This window comes from Pholcus phalangioides, unplaced genomic scaffold (genome assembly GCF_987345545.1).
Source record: "Pholcus phalangioides strain wild (caught in Gottingen) unplaced genomic scaffold, Ppha-v1.0 ptg000015l_1, whole genome shotgun sequence".
NCBI lineage: Eukaryota > Metazoa > Arthropoda > Arachnida > Araneae > Pholcidae > Pholcus > Pholcus phalangioides.
The window spans coordinates 87,156,821-87,179,492 of NW_028301608.1; the positions used below are offsets into that span (position 1 = coordinate 87,156,821).

General features: G+C 32.9%; 1 protein-coding gene across 1 annotated transcript in view; it reads right to left on the reverse strand.

Moving 5' to 3' along the window:
• Positions 1-10,778: 10,778 nt before the first annotated feature.
• Positions 10,779-22,672, reverse strand: part of LOC149076948 (electroneutral sodium bicarbonate exchanger 1-like) — a 28,475-nt gene continuing 16,581 nt past the window's right edge. Inside the window, exons 17-24 of the mRNA XM_089244680.1 lie at positions 20,641-20,802; positions 20,074-20,252; positions 18,745-18,817; positions 17,266-17,334; positions 16,966-17,142; positions 16,558-16,701; positions 14,488-14,681; positions 10,779-12,348 (exon numbers count right to left, since the gene is read on the reverse strand). Coding sequence (XP_089100806.1) covers positions 12,150-12,348; positions 14,488-14,681; positions 16,558-16,701; positions 16,966-17,142; positions 17,266-17,334; positions 18,745-18,817; positions 20,074-20,252; positions 20,641-20,802 — 1,197 coding nt within the window. The 3' untranslated portion in view covers positions 10,779-12,149. The remainder of the gene's footprint in view (positions 12,349-14,487; positions 14,682-16,557; positions 16,702-16,965; positions 17,143-17,265; positions 17,335-18,744; positions 18,818-20,073; positions 20,253-20,640; positions 20,803-22,672) is intronic.

The window sequence follows — 22,672 nt, forward strand, 5'->3', positions numbered from 1 at the left end:
CTAAAATATGACTGAATGTACTGAAGACAACTTAAGACATTCAGAAGCTCCGACCCAGAATTTTTTTTTCACGTTTTCAACTGGCAGCATATATTTTCCAAATTTTTCATCTGATGGAAATTACATACGCAGTGGTTAATATATATTTAGAGTTGCCATGTGAATTTCAATATTCTATTAAGCGGGGAACTTTAACATTGTTTGTATATGAGAAATTTTTTGATTCCAGAAAATTTTATCCTGTTACCCAATTAAGTGGGGCCGACTGATTTTTTAAAAAAGAATTTCGAGTAGGCCGCAAAATTTTTCTATTCCTTTTCAAATACTTCGTGAAACACCCTGTGTGTTCGATATCTCTTCCCTCCCCCCCCCCCATTATTGTGATTTTCCTAATTCTTTTTAACGTAAAAATATTTATATGTGGACACTAAGTATTTAGCAAGTTTTTATATGACAGTTTTCAGAATTTATTTTATAGAGAATAATAACCTTAAAAAATGTGTTTCCTCACACCTTGCATATTAATATTTCATATAATGTTGAAGGATTGAAATACATAAATTAATTCAAAGCTACAAAATTTGACCTTCAAGCATATCTAACAGAAAACCGAGTTTCATAGTTCTGATCAATTCATTTGCACGATGCCTTTGCAGTGGTAATCATTATACGAAGATTTAGAAGAGCGTAAGATTTCAGGAATAGATCAATGTAAAGAGAGTTCTGGGTTGATCTTGCTTAGGATGTGGATTTGCATAACAATATCAGAATAAATAATTATAGATGCGTAACGTGTCATTTCGGCATGATTTACATCTAGTATTAATTGAAAATGATGTATACAATCATAGCTGCATTATATGTATGAAAAGAATTATGTAAACGAAGTTGTTGAAAATGAGCTACAAGCCTGTTTTGTTTTTGTTCATTTAGATAATTTATATATTGAGTTCACCTCATCCCACATAACTGCAATAAAACAATCTTTTGTATCAGAATTGTGTCATGTACTTCATGCATGTTGAAATTGTTAACCCTTAACAGGCATCATGGTGGGTTTTCATCTCCTAGCAAGTATTGGCGTATTTAAAAAATCCACAAGTTTCCATGACATCATTCATCGATTGAGTCAGTAGATAATTTTTCGATTTTCTCAAAATATTTTATTGACACAGATACATGACTATTATTTAGCATTTACTATTAACATTTTTTTTAAAATTACATATTGAATTTTTGAACGCAATTCTCATGATTGAAAAAAATGAACATATGGGTGACTAGCTGTTACCTGTGGCTTCAGTAATCTGAAAATCACTTTGCGATGATTACTCCCTATATAATATTTGAACATCTCATGATTCCCTGTGGGTGTTGAATTTTCAGACATCCCGTTTTAGTGGGTACCTACATTATAAAATATAGTACTGACCAAAATGTCATATAGTTTCGGCTCAGTGATTTCTCTAACTTTTAGACTCCCCCCCCCTTCTCTTACGACACCTTTAGGGATGACATTTTGAGAGAGAAAAAAACCTTTTTATATAGTGAGTGCATAATGAAATGGAACTACTTACCAAATTTCATATTTATAACGGTTTTGGCTTGGCAATCAGTCAGTCAGGACATGTCATTGTATGTATACATATAAATCACTTAATTCCTGTTGCAGTATTTTACTTGTGAATCATTGATCCTAGAGGCATACTTCCAGTTAGAAAAGTTAGCGTCGGGTTAAAAAATATTTAACCACCATGTCTTGTTTTTTCTTACGTTTCCTTCATTTTTTTAAAATTCAAATATCTCGGCAAATATTGCACTTAGGGCAGTATTCACCAACATGGTTTAAACTACAGTCATAATTTTTGGATAAAAGATCAACATAGATTGGTTAAAACCCTGAATTTAACCAGTCTCTGTCAATCTCTTATCAAAAAATTGAGACTAGTTTAAACCATGTCGGTGAATACCACCCTTAAATGTTTTTTTTTCCCCTCGGGAGTGACTGCACTAACTTTCTAATTGGATTTTTGAGCACAGGGAAACGGTATAAAAAGTTACTTTATTTTAATAATTATATAAATCAGGCATCTCAGTTCTACACATTGTTTCAATCTTTTTTTCCTAATTGGAAGTATGCCCCTAGGATCAACAGTTTGCCAATAATTTGCGGTTTGTGCTGTTAGGGTCATGCATGCTGACATCTTTTTTCCACATTGGAAGTAGCCGATGCCTGAATGTCCATACTAGTGTAAGCATGTATATGCCTGCTGTCTGAAGATTTTTTTAAATGACAGACCACCACTGGGGTTCAGATTTTGGTTTTATTGGTGCAAGGACCAGTTAAGTCTAACTGCACCAATCTCGGGTTCAAAACTGGGTCATCACGATGCCCACACAACCGCACAGCAGGTGCAAATATCGATCTGTTGACGGCAGAAGTTGGTTTTCTGTGGTTTTCAAATTTTAAGGCGTCAATGCGAGTCTGTCTCTCCCATTTGAAAAAGTCTCCATAGAGCAAGCAGGCAGACATCCAGGACATAATACTTGCATAGCATGTATAAATTCAAACGTTTACCATTTTCACTTTGGAATATGGCAGACAGTTGGCAACACGATACAAGCATGATTCTAATAACATAAATACGTTAGGGTCAGGCATATACATGCACAACCCGTTCCTGCATGTACCAGTTCATTAAAAATTCTGCAGAGGAATGTATACGAGGTGCATGTACGGTTAAAGTAGTAACAGTTGCTGCAAATATCCATTGAAGACTCAGTGTAATTTCACATATTGATTCAAATTAAATTATATATTGGATTTCTTTTTTTTAACACAGCTTTGACCAAAACTGCTAAAATCAGAGCAATAATGACTAAGAAAATCCTATTACTCATGAATTTGAAATTTAAAAAAAAAATTTAATCAAGCAAGTAAAATGAACACACAAGGTACTCAATTTCACAAACAAAACATTCAGACAACAATTCATATTTTGTTCTTTCTTTAAAAAAAACCACACATATAGTTTAAAAAAAAGAATTTAGCACAAATATTTCTTAAGACAAAAAACCTCATAATGCAACAAATGACAAACAAGGTTATCAAGTCTTACCATTCATTAAAAAAACAAAATTGATAATGCACTAAAATGAAAATCGCTGGGAAGAAAAGTAAAAACCTGATGCAATAGAATTGGTAAAAAAACACAACATAAATTAATGAGAAAGATTTCACGAATCCCGAAATGAAAAATAAGCTTTCTGGTGGATATCTATATTTTTACAAGAATTGGTGAAATTTATTAAGTTCGTCAAAGGTATAAGCAAAAAAAAAAAGCTCACCCTAAGCTCATTAGATTTGTAAGCCTTCCAATAACAGAACTTGTTTTCCGACAATAGACAGAAATTTTATTTCTACTCATAAATTTTTAAATAGAAAAGTGTGATAATTCTGAAAAATTACATTATTTTAAACCGACGCCTTGATAATGACTTGCATTTAGAGAGTCAAAAGTTCTGATACAAAGTAATTGGTTTATCATTTTCTCCAAACTTTAATATATCAAATATATTCAGATTGTAGACATTTGATGTTGTGCTGGAAAGCTCGGAAATGTAACTTTTGGACGGTATTCGGTGGAAAATCACATGCTTCATATGAAACACAAGTTAGGATTTTGTGCAATTATTTTTAAACTCAAGTGTTCCATCATTCCGAGTGCTCACATTGCTCTAAAAGACACTCCTTAAGCGATTGCTTTTCCGCTCAAACACCATCACCAGAATACAGCTGAGTTTTCAGAAATCGAAGGAACAGCCAGTAACTTCTTTCTAGCATTATACAACAATATAAGCTCTAACAAATCCTTTTTCTAAATTCCACATGTGTAGAAAATGCCGTAATAACATCTTCATAGTACAAATTAGAACTGGCGCTTTTTCCACAGAAAGAACCATGCATTGCAGTGGTTCTCAAAGTGTGTGTCATGGCTCCCAGGGGCATCGCCAACCTATGTCAGTGGTATTGAAGCGAGCTGTTGATATTGATGAGTGGCTGCTCAGTGCATTGAAGTGGTTCTTTATTTTTCTATTCCAGGGAGCCGTAGGTAAACATTCACTGAGGCAAAAAGAGCCACGGTTGGCACCACTGCTTTAGGCCGGAATTACGTTATAAAAGTTTTTTTTATAAAACTTGAAAAATGCACCCAATAAGCGTATTGGTTACATTCGGGCAAATGTAACCAATAGGCTTATTGGTTGTTTTTCAAAGTTTTGTAAAAGAACTTTTATCAAACTTTTAGTAGATAGTGTAATCTTAGCCTTACATCCATACAATTAGATGCTAGATGCTCCTGTTCAGTAATCTAGATATCCATCAGCTGGAAAGTCTCAAGCACCTTCAAATAGTTAATATGATCCCAATAGGTTTATAAGATTCATAAACTTTGAAGAAAGCACCTGAAAAATGGCAGGATTACGGTTCACAGGCACTAAGGCTGATAATATGAAGCTTACACCTCAGAGACATTATTGTTATATTAAAAAGACATTTTATCTGGTTTTTTTTTAAATATAAGTAAATCATTTTTCATTGATATAATTTTATTGGTTATGAACGATAATAAATTTAAATAAAATTAGAAAGTTTTGAAGAAATTTTTCCTTTTTTTTCAAACTGCACATTTCTTAAATAATGAACACTGACAAAAAAATAATTTTCGGTAAATAACATGCATGTAATTTATACTATCAAATCACATATCAATCTAGTTTCATCTAATTACAACTTTGACATTAAATTTCATACCAACATGAATGATGAACATAACAACAACTACAACTTTTTATGACAACTACAACAGCACAATGCTTCCTCTGGGTCTTCTATGCTGTGATCTGCAACAATGGTTTTGTCAGCAGACCCCAGAGGGTGTGTAAGAAGTTGGTAAGAGGTCCACAGGATATCTTTAGAAGTAGTAATTACAAATATGTACTGTTAGATTGTTTCTGAGCCCTTTACATCACTCGGACCTCTTAGTAAGAAACTTGACATAGCCCAGGATGTCCATATTTACCTCCAGGGCTGTCATTTGGGGGGTCAGTCCCCTGGCTTTTGAAAATACCCAAAAAATGGTGTATATATATACATTGAGTACATGTCCTTTGCCCTCCCCACCCTTCTGGAAAAAGTTGAAATGACATGTTCCTTTTTACCTCCATAGTTTACAAAGGCATTTTCAGATAAATTCTTATTGAAAAACAGATCTAGAAATCATATCACAATCAAATGGTTTTTGTCAGCAACTGCAGTCATACTATGAAATAACAGATCAATATGAAGTGATTGAGATTAGGGTTTGTGTACTGTTTCTGCAACTGTTGACATCATCAGTAAACACAAAGTTTAATCATTATATTGTCACTAAGCAGTCATGTGGATATCATCATAGGCACGCATTGCAAGGACCCAGGTTCAAACCCCACTGATGGCATAGTGGTTCATGATAAACACGCATTGCAAGGACCCAGGTTCAAACCCCACTGATGGCATAGTGGTGGTAAGTTGAAAGGTGAGAATGCAAAAAAAGTCATCTCCCATGTAAAAAAACTCTCTCCACAGAGAGAAATTCAGAAGGATCGCAGCACTTCGCGAATGGCACTATGGGTGGTCATAGTGATGAACTTGCATTGCGAGGACCTGGGTTCGAATCCCTCTGACTCCACAGTGGTAGTCAGCTGAAGTTGGTTTTCTATTGTACCCAACTTTGAGGAGCAAATGTGAGTCAATTTCCCCCATTAAAAAGTCTTGCCACAGAGAGCAACAGGCCTACAATGGTACAAATATCTGATCATTACACTTCACTCACAATTTGAAATAAAGATGGCACTGCTGAAAAAAAAAGGCACAACACTAGACACATTCACACTTTGTTCCAGACTCTGCCATGAAGCCGAGCTGGAAAGATCCCTTTTGAATTTCGTATCTGCACAGAAGTCGCGTTTTTTGTCGTTCCGAGGTTTGAACAAGGGTCGTCAGGATGAGAGTCAGATATTTTAACCACTGGACTAAATAGCACGTCTTAAAGCTTGATTCATTAAGAATGTAAGGATATTTAGAATATTCGAAACAAATTTGTGTTCAGTGGCAGAGTTGTGGCATTCATTCAGACTCATACTTCTGGCACAACTTAGTCGGTAGTAAATTGTCCATGGTGATAGGACCGGAGTTGTGCTTGGTTTGAAAAAAAGCATTCTTCAGAAACAAACTTCACATTAGGCCCACAACACAAACTAACATGCACCAATTCCTTAGAAGTATCTTCAAGGGATGTTTACAAGGTGTATGTGCAGTTTTATAATAGTGGATATACTGATCATACACACGTACACAGGAATTAAATAGCAATAAAAAAATTCACTACATTGCTCCCTTAAAGAATACTTGAATAGACCAGAGGGAACACGTAGTACAGGCATCCCTTGCTTTAGGCGATTGATTGGTTCCACTAAATAGTCACATAAGATGAAATCCCTTAAAGTGAGTTAAATTTAACATGGTCAGATAGAGATGGGAGGTTTCTTCAGGATTAAAAAAATTTAGCCCAACACAGCAAAGGAACTTTTTTTAATGAATTAATTATTCAAACATGAATAAATCCTGTGAATGTAGGTAATATGAATGAATGGCAATGTAAGAATGAATTAAATTACTACTTTTTCTGTCTTCACCACTTCTGATTGATTCTAATGAATGTGAATGTTTTCTTTCCTGAAGAACCTGGTATGATAGGGGGCAGTTCAAGTATTACATCAGCAAATTTTTAGCCGTTTTGACCCCCCTTGTCAGAAAAAGTCAGCAAAACTCAGATTCCCCCCCCCCTCTTTGTCAACAAAATTTCGTCATCTCTACATGTGGCACAGTTTTAGAGCACTGGTGTGGCCCAAGTGCAGTTCTACATCACTCAAGTTACCCGTGGCACATTCCCAGATTACATCATACTATATGATGTAGAAAGTTAAACAACTTCGATCATAATTGATAGGCACTGCAATAATCTCAACAAAAAAATATTCATCCATGCTGCCTGTCATAATTGCATAAATACCTCTGAAAGCAGAAGCTGGCAATAAATCTCATCACTACATGATTTACCAATATTGCAATCAGTCATTGTTTAATGTCATGGTAGCTATAGTGATGATATTGACATCACACTTTTGTACAAAGATGACGCATATGTCAACCTGGTATATTTTCAGCAAATCTAGTTAATTCTAAACTTGTTGGCATAACAGATCTGAAGAAACATCATGCAATCATAGTGACATATGCTTCGAAAGCATTTTTACTCAAAAAATAACAATAAATGCATTTAAATAAATGAGTACAGCTAAAAAAGGTTTGACTCCGTCCATAAAACCACAGAAGCTACTCAAGAACTTCTGTTTTCATCTAGCTTTGCTTACCTTCACAAATACACATATGCATGAAAAAATTGAATCACGTAAAAAAAAGTTACACACAGCTAAGTAATTATAAAAAGTGCAATACTTATGCTCTTAAATAATGTGGAATAGAAGCAAGAATTTTTTCACCTAACCTAGATTATGTTAATAATCACATATACACAAAATCATGACAGATGAACATTACTGCAACTTGATAGCTTGACCATTGTGAATGGTATGCTACGAAACAAATCAATCCTCAGTTCCAGCAGCATTAGATACATTGTGACCACTAATATGTGTCCCCACATTACAGTGATACTTCAACTAACGAATGCCTTGGCTTGCAAATTTTCAGCTAATAGAGATTTCTTTTATGATTTTTATACCTTGGCCAATGAATACAAATTTGGCTAAAAAACAATTTTGTGATATGGATGCAAACGCTAACATAAAACAGCTGAGTCAGGTGCTCAAACCTGATTAACTCAGATCCACGTTGGAATCTTCTTCCACACACACACAGATGTACCCTCACTTCTTTTCTAAAAGTTTGTAAACCATTTCATGTGAAATAAAAGATTCAGCTAATAGAAAATGCATTGAAAAGAAAAAAAAAATCTGTTTTCAAAGCATGTGTTCTTTCAGTGCAAGAATTTAGCATCAAACTGAGCAGTCTGGAGATTCTAAGAGCTTATCTTTTCCATCTGCATGCATCAGACACAGAAATGAGCTGACCAAATCACAGATGGGGACATCTACAAACTCGACTGGATACCAGCTTTAGTAGACTAAATTGGTATTGGTTGTACGTGTCTACATAGTGTAAAATAAAAAAGATCTGCAGTACCTTATGTTTCTGTAAATTCTCAGTTATTCCAATTTTGAAGCTGTTCATTTTAGACTTTGGTCAGTTTGTCTTTTTTATAGCATTTCTTAGTGTTTTAAAACATTTCTTTAAATTTTTGGCAGTACCTGAAACGGATTAAAGAATTTTCTATGGAAACCTAGGGAAAATCACGTTTCAGCTAACGAACGTGATTCTGGAACAAATTACTTCCTTTAGCCAAGGTATCACTGTATATTTCATCTAATTAATGAAAACCATTTTTATATACACTGTTGACTTGCTGTTAGGTTGTACTGCAGGGATAAACTATGCCCCGGATGGCATTTAATCTCTTCTCTGCTTGAGAAATGAAAAACGCCTTTCGAATTTCCCTCATAAACAATGTATTAAGTAATAAGTATAATTAAAAAAAAACTTTCAACAGAATAATCACAATATACAGAGAGATTTTCGGTGAGAAATCAGATTACATTAAAATCAGATACGCTTAGTTTCAAATAAAATAAATACAAATGAATTTACACACAAAACAATAACTTGCAATAAAACAAACTATATTCATTAGAGAACAGGTTTGTATAAGTAACCTCAAATATATATATATATATATGCAAGCACAAAATTCTGTCAGCCAAAAAAAAAAAAGAGGATAGATCAAAAGTGAAATGAATTCCCTATATATATAATGAGCAAAAGATAATGTTCGTTTCCAGAATATTAAGTGTAAAATAAATGACTGAAAAACTTTTTAGCAACATCACAGTCACAAAGGACTAGGAAACACAAGCTCTAGTTTTCTGATGGTTCATCACTTATACATAAGGACTGCACGCCAATAAATAAACATAGCTGATACAAACATGATACAATTAATTTGATTTATGACGAAAAATGCACTAAGATCAGTAACAAAAATTTTGATTGGATTTCAGCGGTTGATTACATAAGGGCTTTTAAGATCATACTATGTTGGATCCACATACATCATTTTAACGTGTGCAGATTATTAACAGAATTTAAAAATACAGTCGGCACTCATTGCAATGAACCCACATTATAGTGACCATTTTATTATAATGTAGGATAAGTCCCAAGTGTTTTCATATGATCACTATCCCGATTGTTTTCCTTTCAATATAATAACCACCCAATATAATGTCTGTTTTCGATAACACGATAAAGGGATCGTTATAATGAGCATCAAGTGCATTAATGACCAAATAATGTAGCCAGTCAGCATCATTTACGAGTCTTTACTAGGGCTGGTTCGATTAATTGACCAATTGTTAATCACAGTTAAAAATTTTGGTCAAGTTAATCAACTTGATGAATATGATTAAAACTCAATTAAAATTTACATAAAAAGTTTGTAATTTAACTCGATTTTTTTACTGAAATCAACAAGATATCATAAATTATGTACCTATATATAACATTTTGGATAAGTGACCATATTTAAAAGTATTTGGCTCAATATTTTGATCAAATTTTTCAGCATGGGAAATACAAGTCCATTCAATAAACACTGCTGATTACAGTTTCAAATTGAGTTTGATAGGAAGTTCAGAGCACAAGACTAAAAATTTATTGTCTCCCTTATGAATAGCAGTTTTTCGTATTCTTGGAGAAGTATCGGCTCCTCTCCTCACAAGTACCATTTGGAAGAAGTTTCTAGGAAAAAAACAACAGTCAGGGCCGTCTTAAAGAGTGTCATGGGTCCTTGGACAAATAGATTTTTCTCAGGACTCCTATGTGACTATAAACGTCTGCTTAGAAATCTGCATGCTTAATCTCAAAAATCGGCACCAAATCTCATTATTATGAGGCACCGCTGCTCTTGAGGCCCCCCCCCCCCCCAGGCCATGCTTGGGTGGGTCCCATACATTAAGATAGCACTGGCAATGGTTCGATCAAAAGTAGTTTCATATTCAGTGACTAACCTAAAAAATAATAGGTTTTTAAAAAAAAACCATCAAGATCCAAGTGAAGAAATTCTATGATTTGACAAATATGTTCAGCATAATGAATTGCTTCAAGTGGGCAATACTTTTCATCTATTTTAATTATATCTGTTTACATCTAGGGAATAGGTGAATGAAATGAGTAAAATATATTTTTACAACATTAAATTTAATACCTTACAGTCACAAAAAATATTCAACTAAAATTTGGTTAATTGATCGATTAATCAATTAAAAAATTTTGATTAACCAGTTAAAAATTTTAATCAATTCCCAGCCCTAGTCTTTACATATGTTTAATTAAAATTATGTTTCTCTCCATGGACCTATGACAATCAAATGTTCACTAGAGAAATAAATTAAGTACGAGGCAAAAAAGTATTTTAAAAATACAAAAATTCAAGTGCTCTTATAAATAATTATATAATTAAATAAATTATTTCTGTATAGTTCCTTGAAACGACTGCCTAATGAAGAAATATAGCAGATATTAAATGATTTTTTTCTTCTTTCAGATGCTAAATTTACAACTTCAATTAAAATATAATTTTCCTTTTTCAATTCAAAAACACTCAAAACAATTAAAAAAAACACAGCAGCAGTTCCTGTTGCTATGAACACTGAAGGATTTCTCTATAAAGTAGCCAGGTGCAGCCTATGGCCCCGAGGTTTGAAGAGCCAAAAATCTCAAACCGTTATTTTTTGGAGAAATTGCTTAAAGACAAATTTTTAACACATTAAAGTAGGGAGTTTAGAATTTTGTTACCTCACCTTACATTCAATTACCATATAAAATATATTCGACACAAAAAACAACAAAAATTTGTTGTTGAACATATAACAGGGCCTCACCACTGTCAATAGCCTAGAGCCCCATCAAAACTAAATCCGGCCCTGGTTAAGAGGTTGCATTATAGAAAAATATCAATAATCAGAAATCCGAAATGACAATATTTTAAAATAAATGGCGCAGCATTCATCTTTTGAAAAAAGATAATTTTTTTTATAGCTTGATATGCTGATGCAGCGCATACATTTGTTTTACAGTAAACTTTGGATTGCGAGTAACTCAGTTGACAAGCGGTTTTTGAGACAAGCAAAAATTTAGAAATTTTCAGCAGATTTTGGCTTGATATTTCTTGCAATACGAGTAGCACTTATAACAAAGACACCCAAATGAGCACTATAAATTTACGTAGTCACCTTATCTATCAAGAGTCATGTAATTATAGCTAAAAAGCTAACAGCTTGATTTCTCTCACTAAAGGTGAGGCTCTTTAGGCTTAAGCATTTATCAGGACTTTCTAATTATTTCGATGTGAAAGACCAAAAGAAAAGTTTTATTACATATACATGTATTTCAGATTCAATGAATTATGCTCGTAAACCAAAGTTTCACTTTATTTTAGAAAAATACAATTTAAAAAAGAAATTCTGAAGGTATTAACAAAGTATATTTTATTACTATCAGCTATTAGACCACTAAATTTTAATTCAAGTAGAATCAATATATTGATCATTTTAGAAAATAATCTCCAGTAAATATATAGTTGTAGAGTAGAAGAAAACCATTACATGAACGTTAAGTTATACCATAGATAGCTACATTAAGTCAGCTGATGAGCAATTTCTTTTTAAAGCTCAAAAATAATTAAAAATGTTTTTGTTAATGTGCCCTTTTATGCTTGCATCGCTCATTCAGAGAAATATGATAATTATTATAAGAGTTATAAGCAATTTTAAAAATTCTACGTAAACCTTGTGAAGCATAAATATGTCTAAGCAGCATTTTAAGGAAAACGTCACAAACATTTAATCATGGACAAAGACACGTTTATCACATAAAAGAAATGATTTTTTTTTTTCAATGATAAGGTATTTTTTTATAGATGTGATTGTTCTAGATTTATCTTTGTGCTTTCATTTTGGGTAGCTTGAGCATTGGAGGAAGGATTGTCATCAGGTGAGGACAGAATTTCAATTGAATGGTTCTCTGCAATTTCAAAAGGCATTGGTGGCAAAGATTGTGTTTCAGTAGGAGAACACAATTCATGTTTGCTGCTGCTTCGCTTTTTCTTCTTCCTGCAAAAGTCCAGAATCATCGATATTGAGTACTAACAGGTATACAGGTTGATTCAGAAAATATGGGAAAAACTTTAAGAGATGATAGTACACACCAATATAAACAATTGCCATCAAAGAATGTGTGGTATAACACAGGGGTTCTCAAACTTTTTCCACCCGAGGTGCCCCTTTCCCCTATTCAATGCTTATCCACCCCTGACAAAGGTTGGAGACACACAGTTTCAGAACCCTTGGTCTAACATGAAACACAAACGTGCTAGCGTGTTTCGAAATGGCCGTTCCGTAAATATTAAAAAATGCCTTCCTGTTGAAATTCATCAGGAGGAAAAGGACACCATGCATGCAAATGTAGCCTGGGGAAATATGCCTAAGTATTTTCCTACTGAAATGCATGTCTGCTTTTTTCAGTATTACTAAAGTGCTCCATTACCCCATACGTTACAACTGTTAGAACGGTTGCTTACTGGAATAGCTTCACAGGGCTGCCGTCTATGCCTTTTATTCACTGTGATGCAGATTTGCATACGGTTTCTTCTTTCCTAAGTTACATTAGCATGCGTGTAATGTTCTTTTTCTCCCGATAAATTTCAACAGGAATGCTGTTTTAAAGTTTTCGGAGCAGCCGTTTTGAAATGCACTAGCGTATTTGCGTTTCATGTTAGACCATGCATTCTGTGATGACAATTGTTTGTATTGGTGTGTACTATCAACTCTTGAAGTTCCCCCCCCCCCATCTTTTCTGAATCACCCTGTATAAATAATGAAATGTCTGTGAATACCTATTACATAAAATCTCTATTTACCATGCATATACAGGATGAACATGACCTGTTCGGCCAAACGAAAAAGAGCAATACATGAGCCTAAGTGGAACACAAAACACCCTAACAACTCTGTCCTATCTCGAGCCATTTTCAAGTTATAGTGGATAATCGATTATGGGAAAAAAATGTGCCAAGTCTGGAAAACCTAAATTTATGAACTTTCCGCAAAACTCACAAGCAAACTAAGCACTTATTTAGAAAAACTTCCATAAAGTTATGTCATTTTCATCAGAATATTTGGATTTAATGGCAAGCTACAAGCACTGAAAGATTGGCTAAGTTCCAAATCGAATTTTTGCAAAAGTTTTTAATCACTAATTCCAAAAGTACGTTTCTGGCTACAACCGGTCAAATTTTTAAAAAATGGTCCATTCAACCAGCTTTCAAAACAGCCTGCAATAAACCATATCAGTGTTTAGTTCAGGAGAAATTTAGTTGTTTGTTTCAAATAGATCACTGAAATCTGGGATTATTGAAGACAATACATTTGAGTAGATTTTGGCGACAATCGGTTTTCCTATTTCACCAATATTTCAGCATTTGTAGTTCATCATTTAATCCAGATATCCCGATGTTTGGTGGGTTGTCACCCACTAGGATTTTTTCTGTAAAATAAAATTGGCATAAAAATCTGTAACTGCCAATTCTGAATTTTCATTGAATATCTACTTCAATGAATGCCGATTTCAGTGATGAATTGTGAACAAAAGGCTAAATTTCTCCTGAACCAGAACATTCATATGATTTATTGTAGGTTATTTCAAAAGCTGGTGGAATGGATAAGTTTTTGGTACATTTGACCAGTTGTAGCTGAAAGAGTGTTTGCAGAATTGACGATTAAAAATTTCAGCAACAATTCAATTTTGAACTTCGCCAATCTTTTAGCACTCGCAACCCGCCATGAAATCCAGATATTCTGATGGAATTGGTGTCACCTTATAGGATGCTTTCTGCCGCTTTCCAAATATGAGCTTAGTTTGAATGTAGGTTTGCAAAAATTTCACAACTTCTGGCTTTTTTTCAGACTTGACACATTTTTCTTCCATAATCAAATATACCCATGGCTCAAAAATGGTTTGAGATAAGATTGGTAGAGCGTTTCATGTTCCACTTGGGCTCATCTATCATCCCCTTTTGTTTGGTAGAGTGGGTAACGTTCACCTTGTATATTGGAAAGATTTAAAGAAAATCATGCACACTTATTTATGCACTGGGAAGTTTAGCAATTGTCTCTGAGACATAATACTCAAAAGTATTATACCTCATACAATATTTAATTATATCAGTTAAAATAAACAAAAAAAAATCTCACTTGAGAGAAAACTGGCTCTGCTTTCTCTGAAAAGGTGGAGTTTTCTGCGATTGCTGATCAATGCATTTCCACACAGAGCTCTGTGTGAGCAATTCAGAAATATTCATTATACATCTGTCAGCTTTCTTCTTCACCAAAGAACCAGAAGATAATGCTTCTCCCTTATCACAGCAATGATAAGCCGATGAAAAATTCTGCAAAAGTATTTAAAATGGAAAAAAACTTTAAAAAAATGGTAAAATAGTTGAATAATTCATAAAGTAACTGAAGCTATCTGCACCAGGGGTGAACAAACTCCAGCCACTGGGATGAATGTAACCTGCCAAGCAGTTCAATCCAGCCCGCTGTTTTCCCCAAAAAAAAAGTATCAATGCACACAATACATGATACATATATACAGGGTGCTCCATAAAAGGAATTGGCACATTTTAATACAATTTACGAAAAAGTTATTCTCAGAAAGGGGGATTTTATTTTTGATATAAAAAAAAATTTAATTCAAATTTTTGTTGATAGTATTGATTTTGTTGAGAGTCAGGGGAAACCAGTCCAGCAAAAGTGGTTGGATCTGAACTTTTTTTCAATCTCTTCTGTGTACAAAATGTTCAAGTTTTAGCCAGTGATTCGTGAGTGAGTTGAAACAACTTTAATTTTCAATAGCTTTATTTATCAATGTCAACATAAAACCTTATGTAAGTACCAGTCACAGGAAAATTCCGAAATGAACTGTTAATTGTATAACTTACACTATACAATTAACAGTTCATTAACAGAACATTTTGGATACAGAAGAGATTGAAGAAAGGTGGAAAAATGGAATTCTGTGATTTGCTTTTGTGCCCCACCATCACTGATGAAAATTTAATTATAATTGGTGTCACATCAATTATCCTGTGTTACTTCAAATCACATTGGACTGTAATTCATGAAAATAAACGTTCAGCTTGGACAAATATGTGAGATGAAAATTTATGACTCTTATTCAACTGTACATGCACCTCATACACATTTCCCCATGGAATTTCTAATGAATTGGTACCTGCCAGAATATGCATGTACATGTTGTGAATCTAATGTGAAGTTTGTTTTTGTGTAATACTTGTTATGTGTAGTGCTGCCATCAATTTTTCTAACTATGAGTGAAGTGTAATGATTGAATAATTGTTCAGTTGTAGGCCTGTTGCTTTATGTGGCGAGACTTTTTAATGGGGAGATAGGCTCGCTATTTATATGACTATAATTAATTATAATTATTGTTGAAATTTCAGTGTATCTGAAAATACAGATCATATTATCATCCTATATTTATCAGTTTCTGGCCTGTGAAGCAATATCGAATATCTGGCCCATGAACTAAAAATGTTGTGCACCCATGATCTAAACCATATTTTGGATAGTTTGTATCACACACACACAACTCATCTTAATCTCAGTGAATGTAATTGTTTATCACAATTTTCAGCTTAGCAGAAATATTCACCATTTGTTACAAGACTAGGGACATTATCGACTATCTTAAAAACCTTTTCAGCTAAATAGAGAAGCATGAGCCTATTGAATTTCTGAAGCATTTCACACTGGAAAGTTGAATAACATATGTGAAGGCTCTTAACATTGGAATAAGTAATAGGCCTTGTTTGTGTTTTACTGTTTTTAAAAATGCAGTAGAAATTTAACTATTTCTTTGATTTAACGACTTTTTTTAAATCTCTGGATGCTAGTGTGTGTGTGTGTGTGCGCGCATGATCATTTTCACCATGATGTTAAGCAATATAATTATTAACTCCATCTAATTCACGAAATTAAAGTTTGATGTTATGTTAATTTAGTTTCTTTCTGTGATACAATGATCAAAAATTCAATATCAAATCCCTGGTAGCAAATTAAAATTTAAAAAAGACTACAAATGCATTAACTAATTCAAAATAATTTCTTTGAGAAAGTTGCTGCTTCTTGTTTTTGAGGGACTCGTTTCTGTATTGTTCTCACATATGCATTATTTTTTTCTCTTTGGTATGCTGAAAATCTGTGAATTATACTTAAAACTATAGTACTAGCTTATTATCTTACCTGCAGAGAGCTGTCTCTGAGGTTATCTTCAAATTTCTTAGCGCATTCAAGCTTATTATCATCATTATCATCCAATATTTTCATATGAACTTCATGAAACACATAAATGAGTAGATGCCTTCGAATCAAAATCACCACAACAAGCTAGAAATTAATTTATAAACAGAACATGAGAGAAGAAAACAAGAAAAAGTATAAATTAATAATAATGGAACAATAGTAACAAGGAAAATTACAACATAGGAGAAAGTAATAATTTTTCACATATTTGTTTAATATTTTATTCATTGCAATTTTGCATACCCAAAATTGGCCACTAAAGTTACTGATTTTTAATAAAACCTAAGTTTGAAACTTAGAAATTTCAATCATTTATATTTAGAATAAAAAAACGCAGCAACAACTTACAACAGCAGGAAAAAACAGGGCACTTTCTGGAAAAAACTTGATGGCAAAAAGTACCACAAGGCATGTTATCTGGATGGCTGTGTAAGAATGGACAACACGGATAGGGACATGACGAAGAAAAATATAATCTGGTTGATATTTTTGAGGCATGAAAAGTATAAGAACCCGTTCCAAAAACTAAAAAACACAAAATACAACATAGCAGTGTTATATATAATTCTATTCAGAAAAATTAGAAAACATTCAAGGTTTGAGATCAGCTCAAAACTGAATACAAGGATGTGTGTTAAAAAAATGTACCTGTAAATTTTTCAATGAGACGAAACCCATGTACAGGAAGATTCCATACAAGACAGGCATTGGTATGTGCTTTAAAATAAATGAACAAGAAATATTGTGAGAAATCTATTTTATCCACACAAATTCTTACAAAAGAAAAATTAATGCATAATACATGCATTATTTCGTTATTGGGTTTTCTTCAAAGTTCCAAGCCTTTTTTGCAGATGCATGTTACAGATGCTGACAGGGGTTTTTTTTTTAAATCATTGGAAAAAAAAAATGTTATATGGTAAGAAAGGGAAGTAGAATGTTTACTGAGATGCTCAGTTTGGCTTTTATTGTAGTCTGAATATATGTAAAAGGTATTCAATGTGGATAATCCAAAGTTACAATCAATGAACAGATTTTCGTTTCATAAAATATTTCTTGCAATATGAGCAGCATTTATACCAAAGACTTCGCTAGATGAGTACTATAATTTTGCGTATTTACCTTATCTGTAGAGCGTCATTTAATCACAACTAAAAAGCTAACAGTTTAATTTCTCCTAAGTTAAAGCTTATACTTTAATAAACTAAGGGACCAGGCTTAAGCATTTATCAGAACCTAATTATTTTAACAAAAGAAAGGTTTTGATTAGATATACGTGTATTTCAGATTCAACGAATTATGCTCATAAACCGAAATTCTACTTTATTTTAGAAAATGCAATTTTAAAAGAAATCCTGAAGGTATTAATAAAGAATATCTTATTTTACTATCAACTATTAGACCACTAAATTTTAATTTAAGTAAAACTGATATATTGATCGTTTTCGAAAATAATCTCCAGTAAATATATATTCGTAGAGTAGAAGAAAGCAACCATTACATGAAAGTTGAGTTTTATCATAGATAGCTACAGTATGTCAGCTGATGAGCAACTTTTTTTGAGATCAAAAATAGTTAAAAATGTTTTTGTAAACATTTCCTTTTATCCTTGTATTGCTCATTCAGAGAAATATGATAATTAAAAGACTACATTTAAACAAGGGGGTGGGAGGGCTAAAATGCTGCTCAAACTAGTAGAAATATTTGGTGAAGGCTAGAAAAATCATGCTTCACTTGTCGCAACAAACAACAATGTCAATGGAACCTAAATTAACCTCTCTAAAACTTAGCATAGATTCTAAATGTTCGTGAAAGTACAATTCATGAAAATTCAGTGAAATTAGTCAAAGGAAAAGTTATGATGATTGTCTAACACGCTTGTGAAACAAAGCATAATGAACCTATTTTTGAGCCTCACAGTTTTTGGTCTCTCAATGCCAATTGATCGTAATTTCCGGAAAAAGTGCTAGTGTTAACCCATTTAAAAGTTCCACAACATGCGCTGTTTCTACTAATGTGTTTAAGAGTAATTTTAAAGAAAATATTGCTCAGAACTTTCCAGGCAGTCTGATATATACTTTCATTATAACATTTAAAAAGAATAAAAAAATACAAAAAGACTAATACCTTTAAAAGTGGAGTGAAGAACATTGATAAAGCAATAAGCACAGAAATACTCAAGTGAGTACCTCTTTGTTCCCTGAGCAAATGAAATTGAATAAAAATTAGATTTCATACAGAGATACCTTTTAGTCACAGGCTAAAATGTATATGTAAATATAAATATATATAATAAATAAAAATATAAAAAAATATTAGCAAAAGAAAGAAAAATAAGAACAGAAATTTGTCAATTCTTCGAACAACAAAAAAACATAACAGGCAATAGCACTGATAAACAAATTTTGACAAAGTTCCTGCATCTGACACAAAAACAGTCATTTCTTATGTTATTCGGTGTGCTGAACACAAATTTGACCATAAAAAAGCTGTATTGTCGAGTTTTTGTGGAAATCACACATATAATAACACAATACAATATATTGAAACACAACATAAGTATATTGAAACACAACATAAGTATATTGAAACACAACATAAGTATATTGAAACACAACATAAGTATATTGAAACACAACATAAGTATATTGAAACACAACATAAGTATATTGAAACACAACATAGAAAACAAAATAAATATATAGAAAACAAAATAAATATAAAGAAAACAAAATAAATATATAGAAAACAAAATAAATATATAGAAAACAAAATAAATATATAGAAAAAACAACACAAATATATATAAACTTCACAGACATAAGCTATAGAAAGAGACAACATAAATATACATAAGAAAGCAACACAAATACATAGAAACACAAGAAAAAACATAGAAACACATGTGTATTACAGCACAAATAATTCATTTACCACCATCTGGCACATACTTTGTTTTGTATTACGCTGCATAAAAGGAACATCTCTCATAATACGTAGTTAGCCAGCATTGAGGTGAACCATTTTCTCTCTTTAAGATTTTCTATGGTCCTTACTAATTCTGGACCAAACGATACTGCTGGTAAAGCACTTTTTAACTGTTAGCAAGGTATTATCTCAAAAACAAGAGCCAATAAAACTTTTTCATGGCGATATCCGCGTTCAGCAGGTCAAAATCATTCAGAATTGTATATTTTCATGTCAGTTTCACTGTTTTCCAGCAATATGTGATCGCTTGTGAAAGATTTTTTTTTTCAAAATATTTAACATGGTAATATCTCCAAAACGAGAGCCAATAAAACTTCTTCAGTGATATTTGGGTTCAGCAGGTCAAAACCATTTGAAATTGCATATTTTCATGCCGGTGCAATTTCATCATCGTCCAGTGTAATTTATTTTCCTATAACGAATTTAAAATATTTGATACGAGTATGCAATCAGTGATCAATCACATACCTAACCCCGGTGACACGAGGTTTTTCTCCAGGAGCCAGACAGTGAGATACAGTCTTTAGAGAAGCAACATGAGTCATTGAAAGCATCGTAGCAGCCACAACCCATGGCAAACCAAAAATTGAACATATCGTGATCAAGATGGCCAACACAAATAAGTCCAAGTGATATCCACATCCTTTCTACAAATAAGATTTATGGATAAAACTAATTAGGGACATTGAAGTGTACAATATTTGAATTTGGCATCAAAATATGACAATAGTGCAGAATAAATATTGAAAAATACATAAGAATGCAAGCATTATTTTTCAAGGAACTTTGACTTTTTAAAAATGATAGAGACCCTAACTATGCACTTCGTCCATATTCCTCTGCGAAACTTCTAACGAATTGGTACATGTTGGAATGTTTGTGCATATATAGTGAACCTTCCATGAAGTTTGTTTCTGTGTAATGCTTGTTATGTATAGGGCTACCATGTGCAATCCAATTTTTTAAACTATGAGTTTTTCTTCTAACACACTGCTGTATGTAAAATAATTTATTATAATTGCAAATCACACTCACCTTCAATTTATTTTCTTTCCTGTTAATGATGACGGCAGTAATCTGCTGGTCCATGAATATCACAACTGTAGCAACTACAGCAGGAATAGCAGCTACAAGTGCTGTCCACCATTGGTTTTTTCCAAAAAATGGCACAATCCATTCCCTTTCTGACCAGGTAGGCTGGAATGAATTACATGAATTACTAAAAATGAATATGTCTAAACATAAGAGGAATAGACCAACAGTATTAGATGCTAGCATAAAGTCAATGTTTATTATACATGTTGTACACGACAAAAAATATTGGTTTTTTTTTTTTTTAATATAAAGTTTAAAATATTCTGATGAAACTAAATAGATTGGATTGAATATAAACAGAAACAAATAAAATTGTTCCTAAACTTTCCTGTTTTTGAGACTTATGTATAAAATATGCACCATAATTTAAATATTGCTTCATTTAGTACTTTTCCTGTTTTCACCCCATTACTAATTACACTTTTCGCATATTCCAAAACAACCCTTTATTACCTCCAAAGAAACACCATAGAAGATGACTAAATAATATTAATTTTCTTTCTTCGAAAATTTTTCCAATAACAATTTTCGTTATACATCTTCATATCATCTCACTGTAAATTTTTCTTCCACCACCTCATTGAGCAGTTTGCCTGTTGCAGCCTCTGTATCACGGAATGTGGACAAGGTGCATGTGTGATTTAGTAGTAGCCTTTGTATCATCAAACTATTATTAACATTAACCCCTACCCCGATTTAAAATCTTTTATGGTGAGATTTACAATTGTTAATGCGATAATTTTAAATTAGGTAGGTGGGGTAATACATAAATTTTATGTGAACCCTAACAGGTACTTTAGCAATTTAGATAATTTAGATGCACAGACGTGCCAACTTTTGGAATCTAGAAATCCGGAGATTCTCCCAAGGAGGGTTCCCCTTCCCCGACACTCAGACTCAATCAAAAAAAATTAATTTTTTTTTTCAATCAATTAAGAAAAGGTTCCATTCCCCCCCCCCCCCAAAGGCAGGTTCCACATTGCCCCTGAGAAAATATAAATTCCATGTCAGTCTTTCCATGCAGAGTAGAGAAATCATATCTATATACTGTTCATAAAACATAAGTGTTTCCTTTCGTGGATGCCATCAGTGATTGATAATCTTGGGTACATAAACTCTTAAAAGCTTTATATAGTTTAAAGTTTTATATTTTCTTTCTGAAGACATATTTAATCGGAGGAAACAATTTAAAAACCGCAAAATGCAAAGCTGCTGACAAAGCGTATTAAAGACAATTGTTTTCTCTCCTATGAAGGAACCGGTCAAAGCGTATTAAAAATTTTTAATACGCTTTGGCTGCTGACAAAAAAACTTGTGTTTACCGCACCGCTGTTAATGGAATACAATAACGGTTATACAGGAATTTTGGCAACCAAAGTCATGCCCCTGATAAATGATTGCTGATAAACGCTACGTAAACAAAGTCACATCTTTGCCAATTACTTAAATGCAGTCACCAAGACTTCTTTTACGGCTGATCGATGGAAATGACCACGGCTGTCCTCTATGGGTGTTTTCTCTAACGACGATGGCAGTCATTGATGTCACGACAACATGAAAGCTTGAATAAAATCTTATTTTCTGCCAAAAATTCCAGACAAATTTCAAAAAATCCGGAGAGGAGGAGGAAGGATGAAAAATCTAGAGTCTCCCGCCTAAATCCGGAAAGTTGGCAGATCTGGATGCAGATTTCAGCAAAAATAAAGCTTAAAAATTGGGAAGTCATCACCCTCAATCAAAAAAAATTTTATCAGCACTGCTTTGCTAATATATATATGTATGTATATAGGGTGTCCGAGAAAGATATTTATTATTCTATTAATAACAAAAATACTTAATTTTTAAATTCTATAATTCTTAATAACAAAAATACTTAATTCTTAAATTCTATAATTCTTAATAACAAAAATACGAAAAGGTAAAATGAACCGTGATTCCCAACAACGCATTTCAGACGTGTATATGTCTTTAC